Here is a 26,496-nt window from a genome sequence, read left to right as displayed (position 1 = left end):
GTCTCCTCAGTCCCCAGACGTTTGCAGACTGTTATAAAAAGAAGAGGTGAGGCCACACAGTGGTAAACATGGCCTTGTCCCAACTTTTTTGAGATGTGTTGATGCCATGAAATGTAAAATCAACTTATTTTTCCCTTAAAATGATACATTTTATCAGCTTAAACATTTGATATGTCATCTATGTTGTATTCTGAATAAAATATTAAAATTTGAAACTTCTACATCATTGCACTCTGTTTTTATTCACAATTTGTACAGTGTCCCAACTTTTTTGGAATCAGGTTTGTAATAAGTAAATGTTGTCAAGAAAGGGTTGGGACCCCAGATAATAGTGGCATTGGATGCCTATGGCCCAAAAACATTTACACATTCTTATAAACCCCCTAATTAGGACCTGGAATGACACAGAAAGTTTGTGCCCACTATTGTTCCAACAATGTGCCTAAATGTGGGCAATTTTTAATAGGCTGAATACTTTGTCTGTGCATGTTATGTGTTTATATATCTGTTGTACAGGTGAGATGCGTTCCTTAGTTACGTACCTCTGGAAAATTTTTATAGCCAGCTTTGTCCCCAACATATTGGGGGGTCCCCAGCAGAGGCAGCGGGGACGGTCCTGGAGGTAAAGACTTGTATTTCTTCGGCTTTCTCCAGAAGGAAATGAGGAGGAGGAGGGTGAGGAGGAAAGACAAGGCCACTGTGAGCACCGGCAGTACACTCATCATTCTGAAAATGTTCACAGAAGGGTTATTTGTTATAGGGGATCTGTCTTTAACTTTACAAGACTCCTGTAGGAAACAAAATCCTAATATGTTACAATATACACAACAGTGTAATTTTTTCAGAAAAGCTCCACATTTTATCGCTAATAAGCACGGACAGACTTCGGTTGGGCTCTGGATTTGCTCCAAACCCATTTTCAGCTGAACCTGGAGGTCGGCTGTCAGTGCAGGGCCAATGAGCTTTGAATGGGGGATTCTTGCCCCACAGCTCTCCAACATCAACCCCCGTCTCTACCTCCTATACCTCCTCCTCTCCACCATCACCTCCCCATCTGCCTTCTATACTTCCACCTTGCCAACTTCAACCCCTCTCTCTACCTCCTATACCTCCTCCTCTCCACCATTACCTCCCCATATGCCTTCTATACCACCTCCTCTCCAAGATCAACCCCATCTCTACCTCCTATACCTCCTCTTCTCCACCATCACCTCCCCATCTGCCTTCTAAATCTCCTCCTCTCCACCATCAACTCCCTCCTATACCTCCTCCTCTCCACCATTAACTCCCTCGCTTCCTCCTATACCTCTTCCTCTCCACCATGAACCACCTCTCTACCTCCTCAGTACCAGTATGCAAAAGTGTATTTGCTTTGGAAGAATGAATCCCCTTTAACATTGGGTGTCCTACGTGTGAATGTTGCTGTATTATGTAAAACTATTAGAATTGTTTTTTACATTTTAGAATGGGGTTCCTCGAGACTCTCCATTATTTTAAAGGGTGCCTTTTCTGAAAAAAGGTTGAGAAACACTTCTCTAGAGTACAGCTATGTTTTTTGAGATTTCTGGTGTCATCTGTTTACCAGGGTTGTAGGGGTCAGGGTCTGAATCTGTGTGCAGTGAAGGGGGTGAGTTCGTCCAGGGAGGATGACGGTGAAGTGTTGTAGACAGAAGTGGGTAATTTGGAGCAGGACAGGGTGAGATTTTGTCATAGAGGTGATCTGTAGCAGAATAGAGGAGAGAAGGGTTGACATGGTGAAGGTTTCTTCGAGTAATTGTTAGGCGGTTGGAGGGGGAGGAGGTGGATGAGAGGGAGAGAGTGAAACTAATACGGTGGTGATCAGAGAGAGGAAAGGAGATTGTTGAAGAGGTTGAACGGAGTGCGTTAGTAGGAGAATACAAGGTCGAGGGTGTTGCCATCAGAGTGAGTAGACGCATGTATCCATTGCTTCAGGTCAAAGGAGGAGGTTAGATTGAGAAGTTTAGAAGTAGTAGACTTAGTATTAAATGGGATGTTGAAGTCACCAAGATTCCAAGATTGATCGTGGGAATTTCAGAAGAGAGAAAGTAGGGTAGCCAGGCAGAGAAATCATCAAGGAAGGTTGGTATTAGTCCAGGGAGCCGATACATCACAGCAATTCTCAAAGAAATTTGAGAAAATAGACGAATACAATGTGCCTCAAATGAGGAGAGTGAAAGAGAGGGAGGAGAGTGAAGAACCTGCAAGGTTCTTTATTTCCATTTCTCCACCATTAGCTCCATCTGTCTCATATATCTCATCTTCTCCTCCAGCACCCTCTCTGCCTCCTATACCACCAACTTTACACCATCACCTCCCCTTCCTTCCTCCTATACCTCCTCCCCCCCCACCACCAGTTTCCTCTGTACCCCTTATACCTTCTCCTACCCACCATCATCTCCCTCTCTGCCTCCTATACCACCAACTTTACACCATCACCTCCCCTTCCTTCCTCCTATACCTCCTCCTCCCCACCACCAGTTTCCTCTGTACCCCTTAAACCTTCTCCTAACCACCATCATCTCCCTCTCTGCCTCCTATACCACCAACTTTACACCATCACCTCCCCCTCCTGCCTCCTATACCTCCTCCCCCCCCACCACCAGTTTCCTCTGTACCCCTTATACCTTCTCCTACCCACCATCATCTCCCTCTCTGCCTCCTATACCACCAACTTTACACCATCGCCTCCCCCTCCTGCCTCCTATACCTCCTCCCCCCCACCACCAGTTTCCTCTGTACCTCTTATACCTTCTCCTACCCACCATCATCTCCCTCTCTGTTTGCTATACCACCAACTTTACACCATCGCCTCCCCCTCCTGCCTCCTATACCTCCTCCCCCCCACCACCAGTTTCCTCTGTACCCCTTATAACTTCTCCTACCCACCATCATCTCCCTCTCTGCCTCCTATACCACCAACTTTACACCATCGCCTCCCCCTCCTGCCTCCTATACCTCCTCCCCCCCCACCACCAGTTTCCTCTGTACCCCTTATACCTTCTCCTACCCACCATCATCTCCCTCTCTGTTTGCTATACCACCAACTTTACACCATCGCCTCCCCCTCCTTCCTCCTATACCTCCCCCCCCCCCCACCAGTTTCCTCTGTACCCCTTATAACTTCTCCTACCCACCATCATCTCCCTCTCTGCCTCCTATACCACCAACTTTACACCATCGCCTCCCCCTCCTTCCTCCTATACCTCCCACCCCACCAGTTTCCTCTGTACCCCTTATAACTTCTCCTACCCACCATCATCTCCCTCTCTGCCTCCTATACCACCAACTTTACACCATCACCTCCCCCTCCTGCCTCCTATACCTCCTCCTCCCCACCAACAGTTTCCTCTGTACCCCTTATAACTTCTCCTACCCACCATCATCTCCCTCTCTGCCTCCTATACCACCAACTTTACACCATCACCTCCCCCTCCTGCCTCCTATACCTCCTCCTCCCCACCACCAGTTTCCTCTGTACCCCTTATACCTTCTCCTACCCACCATCATCTCCCTCTCTGCCTCCTATACCACCAACTTTATACCATCACCTCCCCCTCCTGCCTCCTATACCTCCTCCCCCCCCACCACCAGTTTCCTCTGTACCCCTTATACCTTCTCCTACCCACCATCATCTCCCTCTCTGCCTCCTATACCACCAACTTTACACCATCACCTCCCCCTCCTGCCTCCTATACCTCCTCCTCCCCACCACCATTTTCCTCTGTACCTCTTATACGTTCTCCTACCCACCATCATCTCCCTCTCTGCCTCCTATACCACCAACTTTACACCATCACCTCCCCCTCCTTCCTCCTATACCTCCTCCTACCCACCACCAGTTTCCTCTGTACCTCTTATACCTTCTCGTACCCACCATCATCTCCCTCTCTGTTTGCTATACCACCAACTTTACACCATCACCTCCCCCTCCCTCCTCCTATACCTCCCCCCCCCCACCAGTTTCCTCTGTACCCCTTATAACTTCTCCTACCCACCATCATCTCCCTCTCTGCCTCCTATACCACCAACTTTACACCATCACCTCCCCCTCCTGCCTCCTATACCTCCTCCTCCCCACCACCAGTTTCCTCTGTACCTCTTATATGTTCTCCTACCCACCATCATCTCCCTCTCTGCCTCCTATACCACCAACTTTACACCATCACCTCCCCCTCCTGCCTCCTATACCTCCTCCTCCCCACCACCAGTTTCCTCTGTACCTCTTATATGTTCTCCTACCCACCATCATCTCCCTCTCTGCCTCCTATACCACCAACTTTACACCATCACCTCCCCCTCCTGCCTCCTATACCTCCTCCCCCCACCACCAGTTTCCTCTGTACCTCTTATGCCTTCTCCTACCCACCATCATCTCCCTCTCTGCCTCCTATACCACCAACTTTACACCATCACCTCCCCCTCCTTCCTCCTATACCTCCCCCCCCCCCCACCAGTTTCCTCTGTACCCCTTATAACTTCTCCTACCCACCATCATCTCCCTCTCTGCCTCCTATACCACCAACTTTACACCATCGCCTCCCCCTCCTTCCTCCTATACCTCCCACCCCACCAGTTTCCTCTGTACCTCTTATACCTTCTCCTACCCACCATCATCTCCCTCTCTGCCTCCTATACCACCAACTTTACACCATCACCTCCCCCTCCTGCCTCCTATACCTCCTCCCCCCCACCACCAGTTTCCTCTGTACCTCTTATACCTTCTCCTACCCACCATCATCTCCCTCTCTGTTTGCTATACCACCAACTTTACACCATCGCCTCCCCCTCCTGCCTCCTATACCTCCTCCCCCCCACCACCAGTTTCCTCTGTACCCCTTATAACTTCTCCTACCCACCATCATCTCCCTCTCTGCCTCCTATACCACCAACTTTACACCATCGCCTCCCCCTCCTGCCTCCTATACCTCCTCCCCCCCCACCACCAGTTTCCTCTGTACCCCTTATACCTTCTCCTACCCACCATCATCTCCCTCTCTGTTTGCTATACCACCAACTTTACACCATCGCCTCCCCCTCCTTCCTCCTATACCTCCCCCCCCCCCACCAGTTTCCTCTGTACCCCTTATAACTTCTCCTACCCACCATCATCTCCCTCTCTGCCTCCTATACCACCAACTTTACACCATCGCCTCCCCCTCCTTCCTCCTATACCTCCCACCCCACCAGTTTCCTCTGTACCCCTTATAACTTCTCCTACCCACCATCATCTCCCTCTCTGCCTCCTATACCACCAACTTTACACCATCACCTCCCCCTCCTGCCTCCTATACCTCCTCCTCCCCACCAACAGTTTCCTCTGTACCCCTTATAACGTCTCCTACCCACCATCATCTCCCTCTCTGCCTCCTATACCACCAACTTTACACCATCACCTCCCCCTCCTGCCTCCTATACCTCCTCCTCCCCACCACCAGTTTCCTCTGTACCCCTTATACCTTCTCCTACCCACCATCATCTCCCTCTCTGCCTCCTATACCACCAACTTTATACCATCACCTCCCCCTCCTGCCTCCTATACCTCCTCCCCCCCCACCACCAGTTTCCTCTGTACCCCTTATACCTTCTCCTACCCACCATCATCTCCCTCTCTGCCTCCTATACCACCAACTTTACACCATCACCTCCCCCTCCTTCCTCCTATACCTCCTCCTACCCACCACCAGTTTCCTCTGTACCTCTTATACCTTCTCGTACCCACCATCATCTCCCTCTCTGTTTGCTATACCACCAACTTTACACCATCACCTCCCCCTCCCTCCTCCTATACCTCCCCCCCCCCACCAGTTTCCTCTGTACCCCTTATAACTTCTCCTACCCACCATCATCTCCCTCTCTGCCTCCTATACCACCAACTTTACACCATCACCTCCCCCTCCTGCCTCCTATACCTCCTCCTCCCCACCACCAGTTTCCTCTGTACCTCTTATATGTTCTCCTACCCACCATCATCTCCCTCTCTGCCTCCTATACCACCAACTTTACACCATCACCTCCCCCTCCTGCCTCCTATACCTCCTCCTCCCCACCACCAGTTTCCTCTGTACCTCTTATATGTTCTCCTACCCACCATCATCTCCCTCTCTGCCTCCTATACCACCAACTTTACACCATCACCTCCCCCTCCTGCCTCCTATACCTCCTCCCCCCACCACCAGTTTCCTCTGTACCTCTTATGCCTTCTCCTACCCACCATCAGCTTCCAATCTGCCTCTTACACCTCCTCCTCTCCACCACCAGTTTCCTCTTTGCCTCTTATACCTTCCCCTTCCCTGACTTCTACACCTCCCTCACTCCACCATTAACTCATATTTTGCTGCTTAATTACAAAATTTCAAGTAAATTGTTGTTTTTATCTCACCTGTACAGCTCTCTGTTGGCGGCGGTGAGTACGCTCCAATACTCCCTTGGATAATGACTATCCTCTTGCTCTTTACCTGCAGATGACATAAATTATATAGCCTCCTTTATTAGGTTTGGGGAATAGTTACCCAGCTTTTATAGAGAGATTTATGTCTGGGCTGGGTCTACACACAATGCGGGTTACATACAAAGTTTTAACAAGTTTTAGCAGAGACAGCTGAAATTATTTCTGCTATGCACAATGCAAAGTTCACAAGCCATGGGATGGATTTAGAAGATGTAAATTGTAGGATGTGTGGCATCACCCAGCAGAGACTGAAGTCAGTGAAAGGAATTTAATGTTTGCTGGATTAACTGGCTACTTGAAGGCACTTATCTTTTCACCTTTGTTGCTCTAAGAAATGAATCCCCATCTATGTAGATGTCTTGCTGGGGCTTGCTCTGGTCTTACTGAACGTCAGCTCATTGCTGCACCTGCAACCGCAGCCGTCATTCTGTCAGTCTGCCCTCTGATACCTTGCAAATATATGTATATCCAGCTTGGGAGCTTTTTCCCATTGAAATAGCATGCAGCAACAGCCCTCAGGAGAGGGGGGGGGGTCCTTTCCCCAAAGCACGTTGGCTTTGATGCATTTGACAATATTACCAATTAATACCTTTTGACCTACTTTCAAATCCGCATTCTTTTGTATGCTGGGCACTCCTTCCTTCCTAGTTTTTCACATCTATGTAGATGTGGACAACTTCTATCAATTTTATGTTAACCACTTAAGCCCACGGAGGATTTGGCTGCTGAAAGACCAGGGGGTATTTTGCGATTCGGCACTTTAACGGACAATTGCGCGGTCGTGCGACGCTGTACCTAAACAAATTTGACGTCATTTTTTTCCCACAAACAGAGCTTTCTTTTGGTGGTATTTGATCACCTGTGCGATTTTTTGATCATGCGCTATAAACAAAAAAAGAGCGTCAATTTTGCAAAAATAACAATATTTTTCACATTTTTTTATATGAAATTCCCCCCCAAAAAAATGTAAAAATCAAAATTTTTTAACATTTTCGGCCAATTTGTTTTCTGCTACATATGTTTGGTAAAAAAAAATAGCAAAAAGCGTATTTTGATTGGTTTGCGCAAAAGTTATCGCGTTTACTAACAAAGGGAAAGATTTTTGTCATTTTTGTTGTTTTTTTTTTTAACGAGTAATGGCGGCGATCTGCGATTTTTTTTGCGGTACTGCGACATTGGGGCGGACAGATCGGACCCTTGACTGACATTTTTGACACTTTTGGGGTTACCAGTGACATTTCTGCAGTAATCAGTGCTATATATATGCACTGTTACTGTAAAATTACACTGGCAGTGAATAGGCTAACTTTATTTGAGAGGGAGGGGCTGTGTGTGTCCCTAGGGGCGTGATTCTAACTGTGATTGGCTGTGGCTTGAGCTGTAGGAACAATGATCAACGGTCCTACATAGTAGAACCGTGTGATCACTGTTTCTACACAGGGGAGAATGACAGGCGGCTTGTTTACACTAGCAGCCTGCCTTTCTCCCTCTCCCCCGACGATCGCAGAGTGACCGGCGGACACAGGTCACACACGCGGGGGGGGGGGGTCCGTGACCGCGCGGGAGCGGGCGCGTGCCGCCGGCGGCGCGCGGGAGCGGGCGCGTGCCGCCGGCGGCGCGCGGGAGCTCCCCAGAGCCTCACAGGCTAGTGACGTACCGATACGTCACTCTGCCTGTGAGGGGCTGACCGCCGCAGTATATGTACTTGCGGCGGTCGGCAAGTGGTTAACAGTCATTATATTTGGTCAGTATAGATTGTTTCGGGTCTTGTGTTCTTTGTAAGCCCCTGGCTTTGTGTGAGTGTGTTATGGTTCCATCTTAATAATGCATATGCATCTGTGCAAGTTAAAAATTTTCAGACCAGCCTGCTCTCACGTCCGCATTTCAGGGAACGAGTTTGACCCGGGTTCTGCGGTTGGTTTCCCATATGGCTTCATGTCACCCCATTGGGGTGAAGCCCTGGTAAGCCCTTGCCATTACCATATGATTATGTATTCTCTTTTTTTTTTTGCACACAGTCTGCATATCTTTTGTATTGATTGTTAATTTTGATGAACTTTTTTTTACTTAGACAATCCTTTCTCTTCTAAGGTTTCATGGAACCCCAGGGTTCCTCCAGATGTTGCCAGGGGTTCCTTGAGCAATGGGCAATTCCGCCTTTCATATAATTGGATAGGGAGAGAGGAGCGCCCAGTATCCAGAGTGATGCCACACTTGATAGAAGGAATACAATCTTTTATTGAAAAGAACAGAGGTAACCAATGTGTTTCAGGGGACAGGCCTCCCCCTTCTTCAAGTCTGTTATTAGGTGTAGATGAAGAGGGGTAGGCTCCGCAGTGGTACCTGGCTCTCTTGTGAGAGCAAATGTCGGTTAGAGTTATGCAGAGGCAGCAGATTTAGAAGGTTTGGTACCATGAATTTGAAACTTTGACCGGGCATGGCGCCAAACCTTCCAAAATTGCTGCGTTTCAGGGGACAAGCCTCCCCCTTCTTCAGGTCTTTTGGTAGGTATAGATGAAGAGGGGTAGGCTCCGTAGTAGTACCTGGCTCTCTTGTGAGAGCAAATGTCGGTTAGAGTTATGCAGAGGCAGCAGTTTTAGAAGGTTTGGTACCATGAATTTGAAACTTTGACCTGACATGGCACCAAACCTTCCAAAATTGCTGCATTTTAGGGGACAAGCCTCCCCCTTCTTTAGGTCTGTTATTAGGTGTAGATGAAGAGGCTTAGGCTCTGCAATAGTACCCGACTCTCTTTTGAGAGCAAATGTCAGTTTGAGTTATGCAGAGTCAGCAGTTTTAGAAGGTTTGGCACCATGAATTTCAAACTTTGACCTGACATGGTGTCAAACCTTCCAAAATTGCTGCAGCTGCATAACGCTATCCGACATTATCCCTTGAAACGCGTTGGCTCAATCTGTACACACTCATTTTCAATATAAGATTGTAATCTTTCCATCAAATGTGACATCACTCTGGACCCCGGGTGCTCCTCTATTCCTATCCAAATATTTTCCCCAGCCCATACCTCCATAGGGAGTTAAACACCACCAACCATCCACAGAACAACCTAATATTAATACTAAGAATAGCTTAATTAGTCCAGTGTGGTGTCTAGCTCAAAGCAATCATGCCTCTCAGATAAGTAACCACTGAAACTGATGATCGTTTTTTTTTTTAGCTATTTGTAAGGGGGGGGGGGGGGGTTATTCCCAAAAAACACAAATATAAAGAGCAATGTTCCCTGTAGCATACAGTGAGTTGTACATATAGTAATTATTAGTAGGGGTTCCCTGAGCCTGAAAAACTATTTCAAGGGTTCCTCCATGTTAAAAGGTTTAGAAAGGCTGATTTTATACAAAACTTTCATCCCGTCTGTCCTCCTGAAGAAGCGGGCCGAACCACGAAACAGGATAAGATTTTATTTCGAGACTGTTCCCCTCTCTCAGTCTATGATGTTTTCAAAAGTTTAGGGTCGCCGGTTCAAATCCCAACCACAACACTACCTGCCTGGATCTTCTCCCTGTGCCTATGTGGGTTTTCTCTGTATACTCTGGTTTCTTCCCACACTCCAAAGACATGCTGGTAGGTTAAAGCCAAGTACACACAGGCCAAATGTTGGGCGACACCGGCCGCTTCAATAAAACCGTCTGGAAGAATCTGGCTGTTTGCTGGAAAACCGATAGGCTCCTGATCAGCACTCTCCACCAATGGCTGAGAGTGCTGACAGGAGTGTTCTGGTGGGCAGGCTGTCCCCCTGTCAGAACACAAAAGAACAGCAGGGGCGATCACTGCACTAACATCAGATTGTTAGTACAGCAGCTTTGACCGGAGCTGTCAGTTTTTTTATTTTATTTTAATTGGATCCTGTCTAAATTGACCCTAGTATATGTATGTATGAATGTGAGTTGTTGATTCACCTGCGGCAATCACAAAAATGTGTGTTCCTCACATGAATAAGGCCCCTTTCCCATGGGCGATCCGATCTAATCCACCTGTCAGTTTTTCTGGCGGACCTGATCGGATGCTCCATGCATCCCTATGGGGCAGCGGGTGTCAGCGGCGATATCTCCGCTGACACCTGCTGCTATCCGATCCGATCCTGTCCGTAAAATCTGGACGCATGGAAACCCTATTTTCCATCCATCTGGAGGATGGGATCGGATGAGAACGGACAGTCGGTCCGTTCTCATCCGATCTCCCCATAGAGGACAGCGGGGATCTGACTGCTTCGTCTCTGCACACAGAGCAGAGATGGAGCCTTCATCCACCTGCTCAGCGGAGATCGGCGGAAATCGATCCTCCGCTGAGCAGAACTGACACAATGTGCATATAACTCTCAGTGCTGATATACCGCACACAAATCAGTGCTCCACCACAATGTGCATATACAGTGCCTTGAAAAAGTATTCATACCCCTTGAAATTTTCCCCCTTTTTGTGTTAAAACCAAAAATGTAAATGTTTTTTATTGGGATTTTATGTGATAGACCGACACAAAGTGGCACAGAATTGTGAAGTGGAAGGAAAATGATAAATGGTTTTCAACTTTTTTTTAACAAATAAATCTGTGAAAAGTGTGGCTGCATTTGTATTCACCCCCCGGAATCAATACTTTGTAGAACCGCCTTTCCCTGCAATTACAGCTGCAAGTCTTTTTGGGGATGTCTCTACCAGCTTTGCACATCTAGAGAGGACATTTTTGCTCCATTCTTCTTTCCAAAATATCTCAAGCTCTGTCAGATTGGATGGAGAGCGTCTGAACAGCAATTTTCAAGTCTTGCCACAGATTCTCAGTTGGATTTAGGTCTGGACTGTGACTGGGCCATTCTAACACATGAATATGCTTTGATGTACACCATTCCATTGTAGTTCTGGCTGGATGTTTCGGGTCGTTGTCCTGCTGGAAGGTGAACCTCCGCCCCAGTCTCAAGTCTTTTGCAGACTCTAACAGGTTTTCTTCTAAGATTGCCCTGTATTTGGCTCCATCCATCTTCCCATCAACTCTGACCAGCTTCCCTGTCCCTGCTGATCCCCACAACATAATGCTGTCACCACCATGTTTCACAGTGGGGATGGTGTGTTCAGGGTGATGTGCAGTGTTAGTTTTCCGCCACACATAGCATTTTGCTTTTAGGCCAAAAGGTTACATTTTGGTCTCATCTGAGCAGAGCTCCTTCTTCCACATGTTTGCTGTGTCCCCTACATGGCTTCTCACAAACTGCAAACGGGACTTCTTATGGCTTTCTTCCACCAATGGCTTTCTTCTTCTCACTCTTCCATAAAGGGAAGATTTGTGGAGCGCACAACTAATAGTTGTCCTGTGGACAGATTCTCCCACCTGAGCTGTGGATCTCTGCAGCTCCTCCAGAGTTCCCATGGGCCTCTTGGCTGCTTCTCTGATGAATGCTCTCCTTGCCCGGCCGGTCAGTTTAGGTGGACGGCCATGTCTTGGTAGGGTTGCAGTTGTGCCATTACATAGTTACATAGTTACATAGTTAGTGAGGCTGAAAAAAGACACAAGTCCATCCAGTTCAACCTATGATGTGTGTGTGTGTTTGCTTTTAACCGTACATTGTATACCCCTGTATGTTGTACATTGTATACCCCTGTATGTTGTACATTGTATACCCCTGTATGTTGTGGTCTTTAAGGTGTCCATCCAATAGTTTTTTGAAACTATCAAGGCTCCCCGCTGATACGACTGCTTGCGGAAGAGAATTCCACATCCTTACCGCTCTTACAGTGAAGAACCCCTTACGCACTTTAAGGTTAAACCGCCTTTCCTCAAGTTTTAGTGAGTGGCCACGTGTCTTATTGTATTCCCTTACTCTGAATAGTTTGTTCCTTATGCTAGGGTCGCCAGTACAGTATTTGTACATTGATATCATATCCCCCCTCAATCGTCTCTTCTCCAGAGAGAATAAGTTCAGTGCTTGTAGTCTTTCCTCATAGCTGATGTCCTTCATTCCCCTAATTATTTTTGTTGCCCTTCTCTGGACTTACTCCAGTTCCAGCACATCCTTCCTGAGGACCGGTGCCCAGAACTGGACAGCATACTCCAGATGTGGCCGGACCAGAGTTTTGTAGAGTGGAAGAATAATCTCTTTATTTCTGGAGTGAATCCCCTTTTTTATACAACCCAGTATTCTGTTGGCTTTGCTTGCAGCGGCTTGGCATTGCATGCCACTTCCAAGCCTGTTGTCTACCAGTACCCCCAGGTCCCTTTCCATCCTAGACTCACCCAGAGGTTCCCCCCCTAGTGAGTAGCTTGCTTTCTGGTTACTGGCCCCCAAGTGCATTACTTTACATTTTTCTACATTAAATCTCATCTGCCATGTAGTTGCCCACCCCGTTATTTTGTTCAGGTCCGCTTGCAAGATTTCCACATCCTGCATAGAAGATATTGGCATGCCTAATTTAGTATCATCTGCAAATACTGAGATTGTACTAGATATCCCCTCCTCTAGATCATTTATGAATAAATTAAACAGGATTGGTCCCAGGACAGAACCCTGGGGGACCCCACTTTCCACACCCGCCCAATCAGAGTACTCCCCATTAATCACCACCCTCTGGACTCTCCCCTGGAGCCAGTTCTCTATCCAGGTACTCACCTTATGATCCATACCTACCTTCCTTAGTTTGTACAGTAAGCGTTTGTGGGGAACGGTGTCAAAGGCCTTTGCAAAGTCCAGATACACCACATCCACAGGCTTACCTTTATCTAAGTGGCAGCTCACTTCATCGTAGAAGGTTAATAGATTGGTTTGGCATGAACGATTTTTCATGAATCCATGCGGATTACTACTTATAATACCGTTTTCATTACTAAAGTCTTGTATGTGGTCCCTTATCATCCCCTCCAAAATTTTGCAGACTACTGATGTTAGGCTGACCGGCTTATAGTTACCCGGGATATATCTCGGCCCCTTTTTAAATATTGGTACCACGTTGGCTTTTTTCCAATCAGCTGGCACCATACCTGTCTGTAAACTATCCTTAAAGATCAAGAATAATGGTCTGGCAATCACCTGGCTGAGCTCATTAAGAACCCTTGGGTGCAAGCCATCCGGTCCCGGGGATTTATTTATGTTAAGTTTCTCTAGTTTAGCTCTAAGTCTATCTTCTGTTAACCATGGCGGCACTTCCTGAGGTGTGTTGTTTAGTTCGGCCTTACAAGCTGGGTTCGTGTAGCCCCCCGATTCCTTTGTGAAGACTGAAGAAAAGAAATTATTTAACACTTCCGCCTTTTCTCTGTCCTCAGTGGCCATTTTTCCTTTATCATCTTTTATGGGGCCAATGTGTTCTGGCCTCGCTTTCTTACTGTTTATATACTTAAAGAACTTCTTGGGGTTCTTTTTACTCTCCTCCGCTATATGTCTCTCGTGTTCTATTTTAGCCGCCCTGATTTCATCTTTACATTTCTTATTACACTCTTTGTAATGCTTAAATGCTGCCAATGACCCCTCAGTCTTGTATTTTTTGAAGGCCTTTTCTTTAGCTCTAATATACATTTTTATGTTGGAGTTTAGCCACCCAGGGTTTAGTTTTGCTCTTTTAAATTTATTTCCCTGTGGAATGCACTGGCCCACCCCCTTGTTAAGTATGCTCTTGAAGCACTCCCATTTTTCCTCCGTGTTCTTTGTTCCCAGGGTTCTATCCCATTTGATATTTTCTAGCAGCGAGCGCAGTTTAGGGAAATTGGCTCTTTTGAAATTCAGTGTCCTTATATTACCCTTGTGTTTCCTATTACTGTAATTAATACTGAAACCAATTGACCTATGGTCACTGTTCCCTAAGTTGTCCCGTATTTCTATATCCGTGAGCAGGTCTGTATTGTTGGTAATCAGTAGGTCAAGTACCGCATTGTTTCTTGTCGGTGCATTCACCATCTGACCCATGAAATTGTCCTGCAAAACATTTAGGAACTGTCGAGCCTTGGCTGAATGCGCGGTTCCTTCTGCCCAGTCTATATCAGGATAATTAAAGTCCCCCATTATAATGACATTTCCCATCCTTGCTGCCAATCCTATCTGTAACATGAGGTCCACCTCACCCTCCTCCCTCTGGTTTGGGGGCCTATAGCATACGCCCAATATTACCTTCCCCACAGTGCCTTCTCTTTGAAGCTCTACCCATAGGGATTCTGCCTCGTCCATAGCTCCATTATTAATATCATCCCTCATATTTACCTGTATACTGTTCTTAATATACAAACATACCCCTCCCCCTTTTTTACCCTCTCTATCTCTGCGATAAAGGGAATACCCCTGAATGGTCGCCATCCAGTCATGAGAGCTGTCAAACCAAGTCTCAGTTATCCCCACAAAATCTAAGTCCTCCTCAATCATCAGCAGCTCCAGCTCTCCCATCTTGTTGGCCAGGCTTCTGGCATTGGTATATAAGCCTCGTAATTTTGATGTTTTTAGGCCATTCTCTTTCCATTTTCCCATGATGGATTGAACAGCACTGCGTGAGATGTTCAAAGCTCGGGATATTTTTTTATAACCTAACCCTACTTTACCCTTCTCCACAACTTTATCCCTGACCTGTCTGGTGTGTTGCCTGGCCTTCATGATGCTGTTTGTTAACTAAGGTTCTCTAACAAACCTCTGAGGGCTTCACAGAACAGCTGAGATTAAATTACAGGTGGACTCTATTTACTAATTAGGTGACTTTTGAAGGCAATTGGTTCCACTAGAATTTGGTTAGGGGTATCAGAGAATAGGGGACTGAATACAAATGCACTCCACACTTTTCACATACTTATTTGTAAAAAATGTTGAAAACCATTTATCATTCTCCTTCTACTTCACAATTATGTGCCACTTTGTGTCGGTCTATCACATAAAATCCCAATAAAATACATCTACCTTTTTGGTTGTAACATGACAAAATGTGGAAAATTTCAAGGAGTATGAATACTTTTTCAAGACACTGTAAGTCTCAGTGTTGGTGTACCGCACATAAAAAATGGTTTCACCACAATATGCATATAGGATGGACTGGTACCTGTTATATAGACCTGTGATGGGTCTGAACATGCTTGATCTCCAATTTAGGGGTAATCTAAGCCGTGAAGGGATAGTCAGCAGCCTCCACCTTCAATGTACATCAGTGGTGTTTACTCCCTTTCATTCCAAACTACCACAGAGGCTAGTAAGCTTGCAGGGTTCTGCAGACAGAGCTCAAAGCCCCAAATAGACCACCATAGTGTAGTAAGTAAAATACCAGACACTTTTTTTTAATAAAAACAATAGTGCACTCACAAGTAAAATGCTTGTATCATTGCATTAAAATTTGACAGCCGATCCGGCATGTAATAGGCAGCTTGCCGCTAATCCTCATAAATCTCAGTGACATTACCTAGCTCCTCCCCACGTGCATCATCTCTGATCATTTGACTTCATCAGGGGTCATTTGGGGACTATCTTTTGATGGCTTTGATTACCCCTATATTGGGGATCAAGCGTGTTCACACCCATCAGGGGTCTATATTAGGGATCAACCGATTATTGGCAAGGCCGATATATCGAGGGCCGATATGCCCTTTTCCCGATATATCGGAATCGGCCCCGGAGGTTACCGATATTGCTGATATTGCCGTGACATCATTGCGTATGTTGCGCCACGCGCCTCCGCGCACTGGGACAGCTTCTGCTTTCTTAGGCCACGTCCCTCAGCCTCGTCTGGAGTCGGGGAGTCTCAGGACAGTGAGTGTACAGTGCCACATACATACACCCACCCACAGTTGCCCGGTGCCAGCCAGCCAGCCAACCACAGGCCTGTACCAGCCAGCCAACCACAGGCCCTGCCTGTACCAGCTAGCCAGTCACAGGCCCTGCCTGTACCAGCCAGCCACCCACCACGCAGGGTGCCAGCCAGCCACCCACCACAGGGTGCCAAACAGCCACCCACCACAGGGTCCCAGCCAGCCAGCCAACCACCACAGGGTGCCAGACAGCCAGCCACCTACCACAGGGAGCCAGCCAGCCACCCACCCACCACAGGGTGCCAGACAGCGAGCCACCAAAGGGTTCAGTAGCAGATTTGTGTCGAAAATTGTGTTTATTTTGCAAAACTTTAAATGTTCAAAATATCGGCTAATATCGGCCGATACCGCTATGCAATGGCCAAAATATCGGTATGAGCAACGAAAAACTGATATTGGTCGATCCCTAGCAGACATGGGAGCCTAGTCTATATAACAGGTACCCGTCCATCTTAACCACTTGCCGACCGCCGCACGACTATCTACGTCGGCGGTCAGCCCCTCACAGGCAAAGTGACGTAGGGCTACGTCACTAGCTTGTGAGGGTCTAGGGAGCGAGCGCGCGCCGCCGGAGGCGCGCTCCCGCTCCCACGTGGTCACGGACCCCCCCCGCGCGTGTGACCGGCGGACCCGATGTCCGCCGGCCACTCTGCGATCGGCGGGGGAGAGGGAGAAAGTCAGGCAGCTTGTGTAAACAAGCTGCCTGTCATTCTCCCCTCTGTATGAGAGCTGATCATATGGATCTACTATGTAGATCCGTTGATCACTCTGCATACAGTTGAAACCACAGCCAATCACAGTTAGAATCACGCCCCTAGGGACACACACAGCCCCTCCCTCTCAAATAAAGTTAACCCCTTCACTACCAGTGTATTTTTACAGTAACAGTGCATATGTATAGCACTGATTACTGTAGAAATGTCACTGGTAACCCCAAAAGTGTCAAAAATGTCAGTCAAGGGTCCGATCTGTCCGCCGCAATGTCGCAGTACCGCAAAAAAAATCGCAGATCGCCGCCATTACGCGTTAAAAAAAAACAACAAAAATGACAAAAATCTTTCCCTTTGTTAGTAAACGCAATAACTTTTGCGCAAACCAATCAAAATACGCTTTTTGCGATTTTTTTTTACCAAACATAGGTAGCATAAAACAAATTGGCCGAAAATGTTAAAAAATTTAGATTTTTACATTTTTTTGGGGGGGAATTTCATATAAAAAAAAGGGAAAAATATTGCTATTTTTGCAAAATTTACGCTCTTTTTTTGTTTATAGCGCATGATCAAAAAATCGCACAGGTGATCAAATACCGCCAAAAGAAAGCTCTGTTTGTGGAAAAAAGGACGCCAAATTCGTTTAGGTACAGTGTCGCACGACCGCGCAATTGTCCGTTAAAGTCACGCAGTGCCGAATCAAAAAATACCCCCTGGTCGTTTAGCAGCCAAATCCTCCGGGGCTTAAGTGGTTAAATGCACATTGTGGTGGAGCAATGGATGAGTTTTTTGATTTGCAGCACAGGGATTTGGGTGATCAATCACCAACAATATCTATACGGTATATACAGCATGTGCAATCAACTAAGGCAAAGGATCACATCATTGGTGGAGTTTACCACAAGAGTTTTAGCTGAGTGGACTGATCACTGATAGAATCCTGGAAGAAATATATTGTGCTTTTAGCACTGATTGCTGTCATATCACTGGACTTTGTTTTCTGGTATATGAGCACTGAGAGAGTTTTTTCCACTTCTAAAGAGGACTTTGTTATTTACATTACTATCAATATAGCAAATATTTCACTCTGCATTGTTTTACATTGTGCCACTGTTCACGGGGGATAGTTTATTGCACATTTATGTGTTTTCCTTTTTCCAATAGTGCATCACGTTGATTTATTTTTAGCTTTATTGATGTGAATGTATAATATATACAGTATCTGACAAAAGTAAGTACACCCCTCACATTCTTGTAAATATTTTATTCTATCTTTTCATGTGACAACACTGAAGAAATGACACTTTGCTACAATGTAAAGTAGTGAGTGTACAGCTTGTATAACAGTGTAAATTTACTGTCCCCTCAAAATAACTCAGCACACAGCCATTAATGTCTAAACCGCTGGCAACAAAAGTGAGTACACCCCCTAAGTGAAAATGTCCAAATAGGGCCCAATTAGCCATTTTCCCTCTCCGGTGTCATGTACCTCGTTAGTGTTACAAGGTCTCAGGTGTGAATGTGTTAAATTTGGTGTTATCGCTCTCACTCTCTCATACTGGTCACTGGAAGTTCAACATGGCACCTCATGGCAAAGAACTCTCTGAGGATCTGAAAAAAAGAATTGTTGCTCTACATAAAGATGGCCTAGGCTATAAGAAGATTGCCGAGACCCTGAAACTGAGCTGCAGCACGGTGGCCAAAACCATACAGTGGTTTAACAGGACAGGTTCCACTCAGAACAGGCCTCGCCGTGGTCCACCAAAGAGGTTGAGTGCACATGCTCAGCATCATGTACAAAGGTTGTCTTTGGGAAATAGACATATGAGTGCTGCAAGCATTGCTGCAGAGGTTGGGGTGGGGGGTCAGCCAACAGGAGGGCAAGTATCCATGCTTTATGAGCACAATGGGTATATGATCTAAACGGTATACACGGCCACAGGAGAGGGATCAGCTTATGGGACCATCTTGGACCGGACAGTGGATTTAGGTCTTACACGCTGGTTACCCCTGTAGGGGTGATATTTTCTGGTGAGTGCGGGAAAAGTTGGGACTAAGGGAGCACTGTTTCCACACCCGGCACTTTTATACCCGGAGCACCACGAAAATCACCCACAGAGCCGAATACCGCTACAGCCCACTTTTATATGGACTTTATATGGACTTGTTTTTCTCTTCACTTATTTAAGTGATTGAGCTTCTTTTAAAACACTGCCATAGACCTATTATATTATATATAAAATACATACTTTTCACTTTTTTATAGATAATTTATATTTTTATCACTTGCACTAATAACACTTTACCACCATCTATTTATAATATAACCTTTTTGAATTACAAATCACTTTATGATTTGATACTTTTCACCAGCAATTGATTTAGATCAGAAGTTTATGTTTTTTCATTTTTCTTTGGCTAATTAAAGAAACTTTAGCCAGTATTCTCTGGCCAAATTCATCACTACCGCACATGCGCACGTATATTTAGTAGATACAGTTGGAAGCTATGCGCACAAGTATATTGCACTAATTCACTTTATATTCACATCATATATTCATTTAGCTGTATTAATTAATAACTTATATATTTTATACTGTTTTATGTTGCACTTTTACTTATATGTATTTATATATATGAGCTGTTTCTTCTGTATATGAGCTATTGATTTACCCGAATTTTAGAGAAATTTTAGGCAGCGCCAATTACCTCATTATTTTTACACTATTTTAATATTGACCTTTTGGTCTATATTTTAGGGGTAGGCAGCAGCCATTCTTAAATATTTTAGAAACATACTATTTCTCCATAGTGCGGATACTATTGTCAATCATGCTCTTTGCAAGGTGCACAGTCTATTTGCCATTAGTAAATCAACGCTATAGTCTGTTCTATTAACTCAAAAAGAAGAAGTTCCCAATCTTTTGGCATTACTAGTTTTACCCGGTTGCCGACCTATTTACTGCGGCAGTGCGGCTCTCCAATGCAGACCGACATAGGTCTATGTCGCCTGCAGCTAGGGGGCGAACGCATTGAGCTGGCGGCGCGCTCCCGCCCCCGCTCGTCAGAGGGGAAGCCGATGCACGGGGCAGGCGGCTCCGATTGCCGCCTGACACCCGCGATCGCTCCCCGCTGAGAGAGGACGGTCAGCTGTTATAAACACAGCAGACCCTTCTTCTCACTGGAATAATCACAGAGCTCCTGTGATCCTTCTATATAGGATCACAGGTCTCTATGGTCATTCCACAAGCCACGCCCCCCCACGGTTAGAAACACTCCCCTATGCTCACATTTAACCCCTTGATCACCCACAATGTTAACCCCTTCCCTGCCGGTGTCATTATTACAGTGACAGTGCATATTTATAGCACTGATTACTGTAGTAATGTCACTGGTCCCCCCCAAAAGTGTCAAAAATGTCAGTCAGGGGTCCGATCTGTCCGCCGCCATGTCGCAGTCCCACAAAAAAGAAATCGCAGATCGCTGCCATTACTAGTAAAAAATAAAAACAATAAAAATGACATAAATCTTTCCAGTAGTTAGTAGACGCAATAACTTTTGAGCAAACCAATCAAAATACACCTATTGCGATTTTTTTTTTTACCAAAAATATGTAGCAGAAAACAAATTGGCCTAAAATGCTAAAAAAAATTGGATTTTTTAATTTTTGTTTTTGGGAATGTTATATAGCAGAACACTCCATGTACCCCAGCACACCCCATATACCCCAGCACACTCCATGTACCCCAGCACACTCCATGTACCCCAGAACACTCCATGTACCCCAGCACACTCCATATACCTCAGAACACTCCATGTACCCCAGCACACTCCATATACCTCAGAACACTCCAACGTACCCCAGCATACTCCACATACCCCAGCACACTCCACGTACCCCAGCACACTCCATGTACCCCAGCACACCCCATATACCCCAGCACACTCCATGTACCCCAGCACACTCCATGTACCCCAGAACACTCCATGTACCCCAGCACACTCCATATACCTCAGAACACTCCATGTACCCCAGCACACTCCATATACCTCAGAACACTCCAACGTACCCCAGCATACTCCACATACCCCAGCACACTCCACGTACCCCAGCACACTCCATGTACCCCAGCACACCCCATATACCCCAGCACACTCCATGTACCCCAGCACACTCCATGTACCCCAGAACACTCCATGTACCCCAGCACACTCCATATACCTCAGAACACTCCAACGTACCCCAGCACACTCCACGTACCCCAGCACACTCCACATACCCCAGCACACTCCACGTACCCCAGCACACTCCACATACCCCAGCACACTCCACGTACCCCAGCACACTCCATATACCCCAGCACACTCCACATACCCCAGCACACTCCACGTACCCCAGCACACTCCATAAACCCCAGCACACTCCATGTACGCCAGCACACTCCACATACCCCAGCACACTCCATGTACCCCAGCACACTCCACATACGCCAGCACACTCCATGTACCCCAGCACACTCCATATACCCCAGCACACTCCACGTACCCCAGCACACTTCACGTACCCCAGCACACTCCATGTACCCCAGCACACTCCATATACCCCAGCACACTCCATGTACCCCAGCACACTCCATATACCTCAGAACACTCCATGTACCCCAGCACACTCCATATACCTCAGAACACTCCACGTACCCCAGCATACTCCACGTACCCCAGCACACTCCACATACCCCAGCACACTCCACGTACCCCAGCACACTCCACGTACCCCAGCACACTCCATGTACCCCAGCACACTCCATGTACCCCAGCACACTCCATGTACCCCAGCACACTCCATATACCTCAGAACACTCCATGTACCCCAGCACACTCCATATACCTCAGAACACTCCACGTACCCCAGCACACTCCACATACCCCAGCACACTCCACGTACCCCAGCACACTCCACGTACCCCAGCACACTCCACGTACCCCAGCACACTCCATGTACCCCAGCACACTCCATATACCCCAGCACACTCCACATACCCCAGCACACTCCACATACCCCAGCACACTCCACGTACCCCAGCACACTCCACGTACCCCAGCACACTCCACATACGCCAGCACACTCCACGTACCCCAGCACACTCCATGTACCCCAGCACACTCCATGTACCCCAGCACACTCCATATACCCCAGCACACTCCATGTACCCCAGCACACTCCATATACCTCAGAACACTCCATGTACCCCAGCACACTCCATATACCTCAGAACACTCCATGTACCCCAGCACACTCCATATACCTCAGAACACTCCACGTACCCCAGCATACTCCACGTACCCCAGCACACTCCACGTACCCCAGCACACTCCACATACCCCAGCACACTCCACGTACCCCAGCACACTCCACGTACCCCAGCACACTCCATGTACCCCAGCACACTCCATATACCCCAGCACACTCCACATACCCCAGCACACTCCACGTACCCCAGCACACTCCATGTACCCCAGCACACTCCATGTACCCTAGCACACTCCACATACGCCAGCACACTCCACGTACCCCAGCACACTCCACGTACCCCAGCACACTCCATGTACCCTAGCACACTCCATATACCCCAGCACACTCCATGTACCCCAGCACACTCCACGTTCCCCAGCACACTCCATATACCCCAGCACACTCCACGTAACCCAGCATACTCCATATACCCCAGCATACTCCATATACCCCAGCATACTCCATATACCCCAGCATACTCCATGTACCCCAGCACACTCCATGTACCCCAGCATACTCCATATACCCCAGCACACTCCACGTACCCCAGCACACTCCATGTACCCCAGCACACTTCATGTACCCCAGCACACTCCACGTACCCCAGCACACTCCATATACCCCAGCACACTCCATGTACCCCAGCACACTCCATATACCCCAGCACACTTCATATACCCCAGCACACTCCATGTACCCCAGCACACTCCACGTACCCCAGCACACTCCACGTACCCCAGCACACTCCATGTACCCCAGCACACTCCATATACCCCAGCACACTCCATGTACCCCAGCACACTCCATATACCCCAGCACACTCCGTGTACCCCAGCACACTCCATGTATCCCAGCACACTCCATGTACCCCAGCACACTCCATATACCCCCAGCACACTCCATGTACCCCAGCACACTCCAATGAGGGAATACATTCATTCCCTTTGGTATCTTTAGATGCAGATCTGATATGTGAAGTCTAATACTAGCAAAATAAGAGATTTTTTGCATAAATAAGTACAAATAACAGAAATTCTGTTCTCTCACCCACACAGATCCCTGCTGGTGATGGTGTGTACTCTCCAGTTCTCTCCTGGGTAATGATTATCTTTATAAACGGAGGATGGCAAACATTATATATCCCCCTTTATAGGATTCAGGGGAAAGTTCCTCAACTTCTGTAAAAAAGATTTATGTCTGGGCTGGTTCTACCTGCAAAGTTTACACAACTTTCACCTGCAAAAGCCGAGACTTGCATCTCTCTATACACAATGCGGTGTTTACAGGTCATTACATGGATTGAAAAGATGTAAATTGCATGGTGTGTGGCACAACCCTACAGAGAGTGAAGTCAGTGAAAGTCTTGTACACTGGCAGCAAAAAAGAGGACGCTCGGGGGGTTGATTTACTAAAGGCAAATAGACTGTGCACTTTGCAAACTGTGGTTGCTCCAGAACTTCCTAAATGAGCAGAAGCTCTGCTGGCTTCCATCATCCAATTATGTGCAAGCAAAAATGCTGTTTAGTTTTTTATTTTCCTTGCACATGATTGGGTATTCTATGCCTAAAGCGTTACTGCATTTAACAAGCTCTAGAGAAACTGCACTTTGCAAAGTGCACAGTCTATGGGGTTGGCTTACTAAAGGCAAAAAGACTGTGCACTCTCCTTTACCTCATTTACTAAGCTCTGTAGAAACTGCTCTTTGCAAAGTGCACAGTCTATTCTATGGGGTTGATTTGCTAAAAGCAAAAAGACTGTGCACTTTGCAAAGAGCAGTTGCACACTGCAAGAGCAGTTGCTCCAGAGCTAAGTAAATGAGGGGAAGCTCTGCTGACTTCCATTAGCCAATCATGTGCAAGCAAAAATGCTGTTATTTTTATTTTTTTTCCTTGCACATGATTGGGTATTCTGTGCCTAATGAAGCTTTACCGCATTTAAAAAGCTGTAGAGAAACTGCACTTTGCAAAGTGCACAGTCTATGGTGTTGATTTACTAAAGGCAAAAAGACTGTGCACTCTGCAAGTGCAGTTGCTGCAGAGCTTAGTAAATGAGGGGAAGCTCTACTGACTTCCATCATCCAATCATGTGCAAGCAAAAATGCTGTTTTTTTTTTTCCTTGCACGTGATTGGGCATTCTTTGCAAAGTGAAGCGTTACCTCATTTACTAAGCTCTGGAGAAACTGCACTTTGCAAAGTGCACAGTCTATTCTATGGGGTTGATTTACTAAAGGCAAAAAGACTGTGCACTCTGCAAGAGCAGTTGTTCCAAAGCTTAGTAAATGAAGGAAAGCTCTGCTGACTTCCATCATCCAATCATGTGCAAGCAAAAATGCTGATTCTGACAGCCACAAGACTGACACCCAGAGCCAAAGGCATGATGGGACTTGTAGTTTTACAACAGCTGGAGGGCCACAGTTTGCATTTCCCTGATCTATGGGGTTGATTTACTAAAGGCAAAAAGACTGTGCACTTTGCAAAGAGCAGTTGCACTCTCCAAGTGCAGTTGCTCCAGAGCTTAGTAAATGAGCAGAAGCTCTGCAGTCTTCCATCATCCAATCATGTGCAAGCAAAAATGCTGCACTTTGCATAGTGTATTGGCCTTTAGTAAATCAACCCCTCTGTCCTTGGTGTTTTTTCCATGAACCCAAAACTGAAAGACAAAACCACACCATAACCTCCCCGGACCAAACCAGCCCACACACCATACCCACCCCCCCCCCCCGACCACACCAGCCCGCACACCATATCCACCCCCCCCCCCCCCCAGTCACTGGCTCACTCATCCTGCCTGGACATGTGGAGGGAAAGCAGGCAGCAGCAGCGGCGGTGGTGGCGGCTTCTTCCCCCTCAGTCTCCTGCGTCTCCTCCCTCCTCCTCCATGGCCAATGGCATGGCTTCTCCTTTCGGCCATTCGGGAAACGGGTCTCAGGACCGCTTCCTGATTGGTCAGGAGGAGGATCCGTGTGACAATAGCAAATATTCATTCGCTATTGTCACACAACTGGGTGGGCTCAGGGCGCAGTGCTCTGCTCCCCGAGCCCATCCATTTTTTGAAGCCTATTAGAGCCTCTGGCTCTAATCAGGTGCTTAAAAAAAAAAAATCCCATTGAACTCCATGTGTCCGGCGCCCTGCATGTAGATTAGGGGGCTGGACACATGGATGGGGGGGGCCCTGCTCCCCCAATGGACGGGCCGCCACTGCTGAAAGGTACGCTGTGGTCAGGGCCGGCACTACCAAAAGGCGGCTTAAGCAGCCACCTTAGGGCTCCAGGATAGAGGGGGCAGTAAAATACGAATTCCCTGCCACTTACAGTGCTACAGACATGTCTTTAATTACACACTCCTGTCCATCTTAGCAGGCGGGAGTGTGTGTACTTTAGTAAAGCCGACTTTCGGCTTTCATGTGATGCAAGTGGCTGTGGAGCTGCCTATCACTTGCACGGCCACCGCCGCGATGTGCCACCTTCCCTCTGGAGCCCCCCCCCACGCCATGTTCACTGGGCTCCGCTGTCTCACCTGTGGGCCTGGTGCTGTCATGGTGGGTGGCGGCTGGGAAGGGTGGCGGGAGCTCAGTGGACCTCCATCCGCTCAGCCTCCCTCCTGTACACAGACCAGGAAGTGACGTGTATGACGTCACTTCCTGGACCGGAGCTGTTATTCTCTGGGATCACTGCTGGAGGAAGCAGCTGATGGAACGCGGTCTGTGTCAACTATCACTGTGTGTCATATTTTCGCTGATTACTGTAGTAATGGCACTGTGTGACGGTACTCACTGTCACTGGGAGTGAAAGACCGATACTTAATGGAGAATATGGTTCGGATTACTTCAAATGTGACAGTAATATTTATCGGCCATATATCTCAAGAAACATTTGAAGACTGCTTCATACAGTCAGACTCGTAGCAGATGTTAAAATCATCAGCTCCACCACCTGTCTTCCACACATCGTTGAATATGCTGATATCCTCACCTGTTATCTACAATGGGTTCTGTGTTTACACTTCTGATAATGTGTATTGTACTTCAATGTCAGAGACAGACAGTCTGTCACTGGCGGTTCCTTCCTATTGTCTGTCTATTGAGGTGTGATGTGTATTCTGTTAAGCCTGTCTGTCCCATTGTTAATTGTTAATGAACTTGCATGTTGTTTCTGTCCAGATGGCTAGATAATTAGTGCAGGGTAATTCTATTTCTGTATACAATTTCATCTGCATATGATAATGTATTCAGGCAACCCCTGACCTGATGGGGT

The 26,496-nt window shown here is 47.1% G+C and overlaps 1 protein-coding gene across 2 annotated transcripts in view; it reads right to left on the bottom strand.

The window, feature by feature from the left end:
- Positions 1-23,346, bottom strand: part of LOC309556117 (cytochrome P450 2C29-like) — a 72,092-nt gene extending 48,746 nt beyond the window's left edge. The window contains exons 1-3 of one of the 2 annotated variants that reach the window (XM_082258460.1): positions 23,291-23,346; positions 6,401-6,476; positions 543-726 (exon numbers count right to left, since the gene is read on the bottom strand). In XM_082258460.1, coding sequence (XP_082114586.1) covers positions 543-725 — 183 coding nt within the window. In that variant the 5' untranslated portion in view covers position 726; positions 6,401-6,476; positions 23,291-23,346. Of the gene's footprint in view, positions 1-542; positions 727-6,400; positions 6,477-17,815; positions 17,837-23,290 lie in introns of those variants that run through there. The other variant, XM_082258461.1, reaches the window with a different exon arrangement.
- Positions 23,347-26,496: the final 3,150 nt, after the last annotated feature.

Source organism: Pelophylax lessonae, assembly GCF_965119305.1.
Source record: "Pelophylax lessonae genome assembly, chromosome: 5".
Classification (NCBI taxonomy): Eukaryota; Metazoa; Chordata; class Amphibia; order Anura; family Ranidae; genus Pelophylax; species Pelophylax lessonae.
Note: the sequence above shows the minus strand (reverse complement) of the source record. Positions and strands in the feature narration are given on the sequence as shown.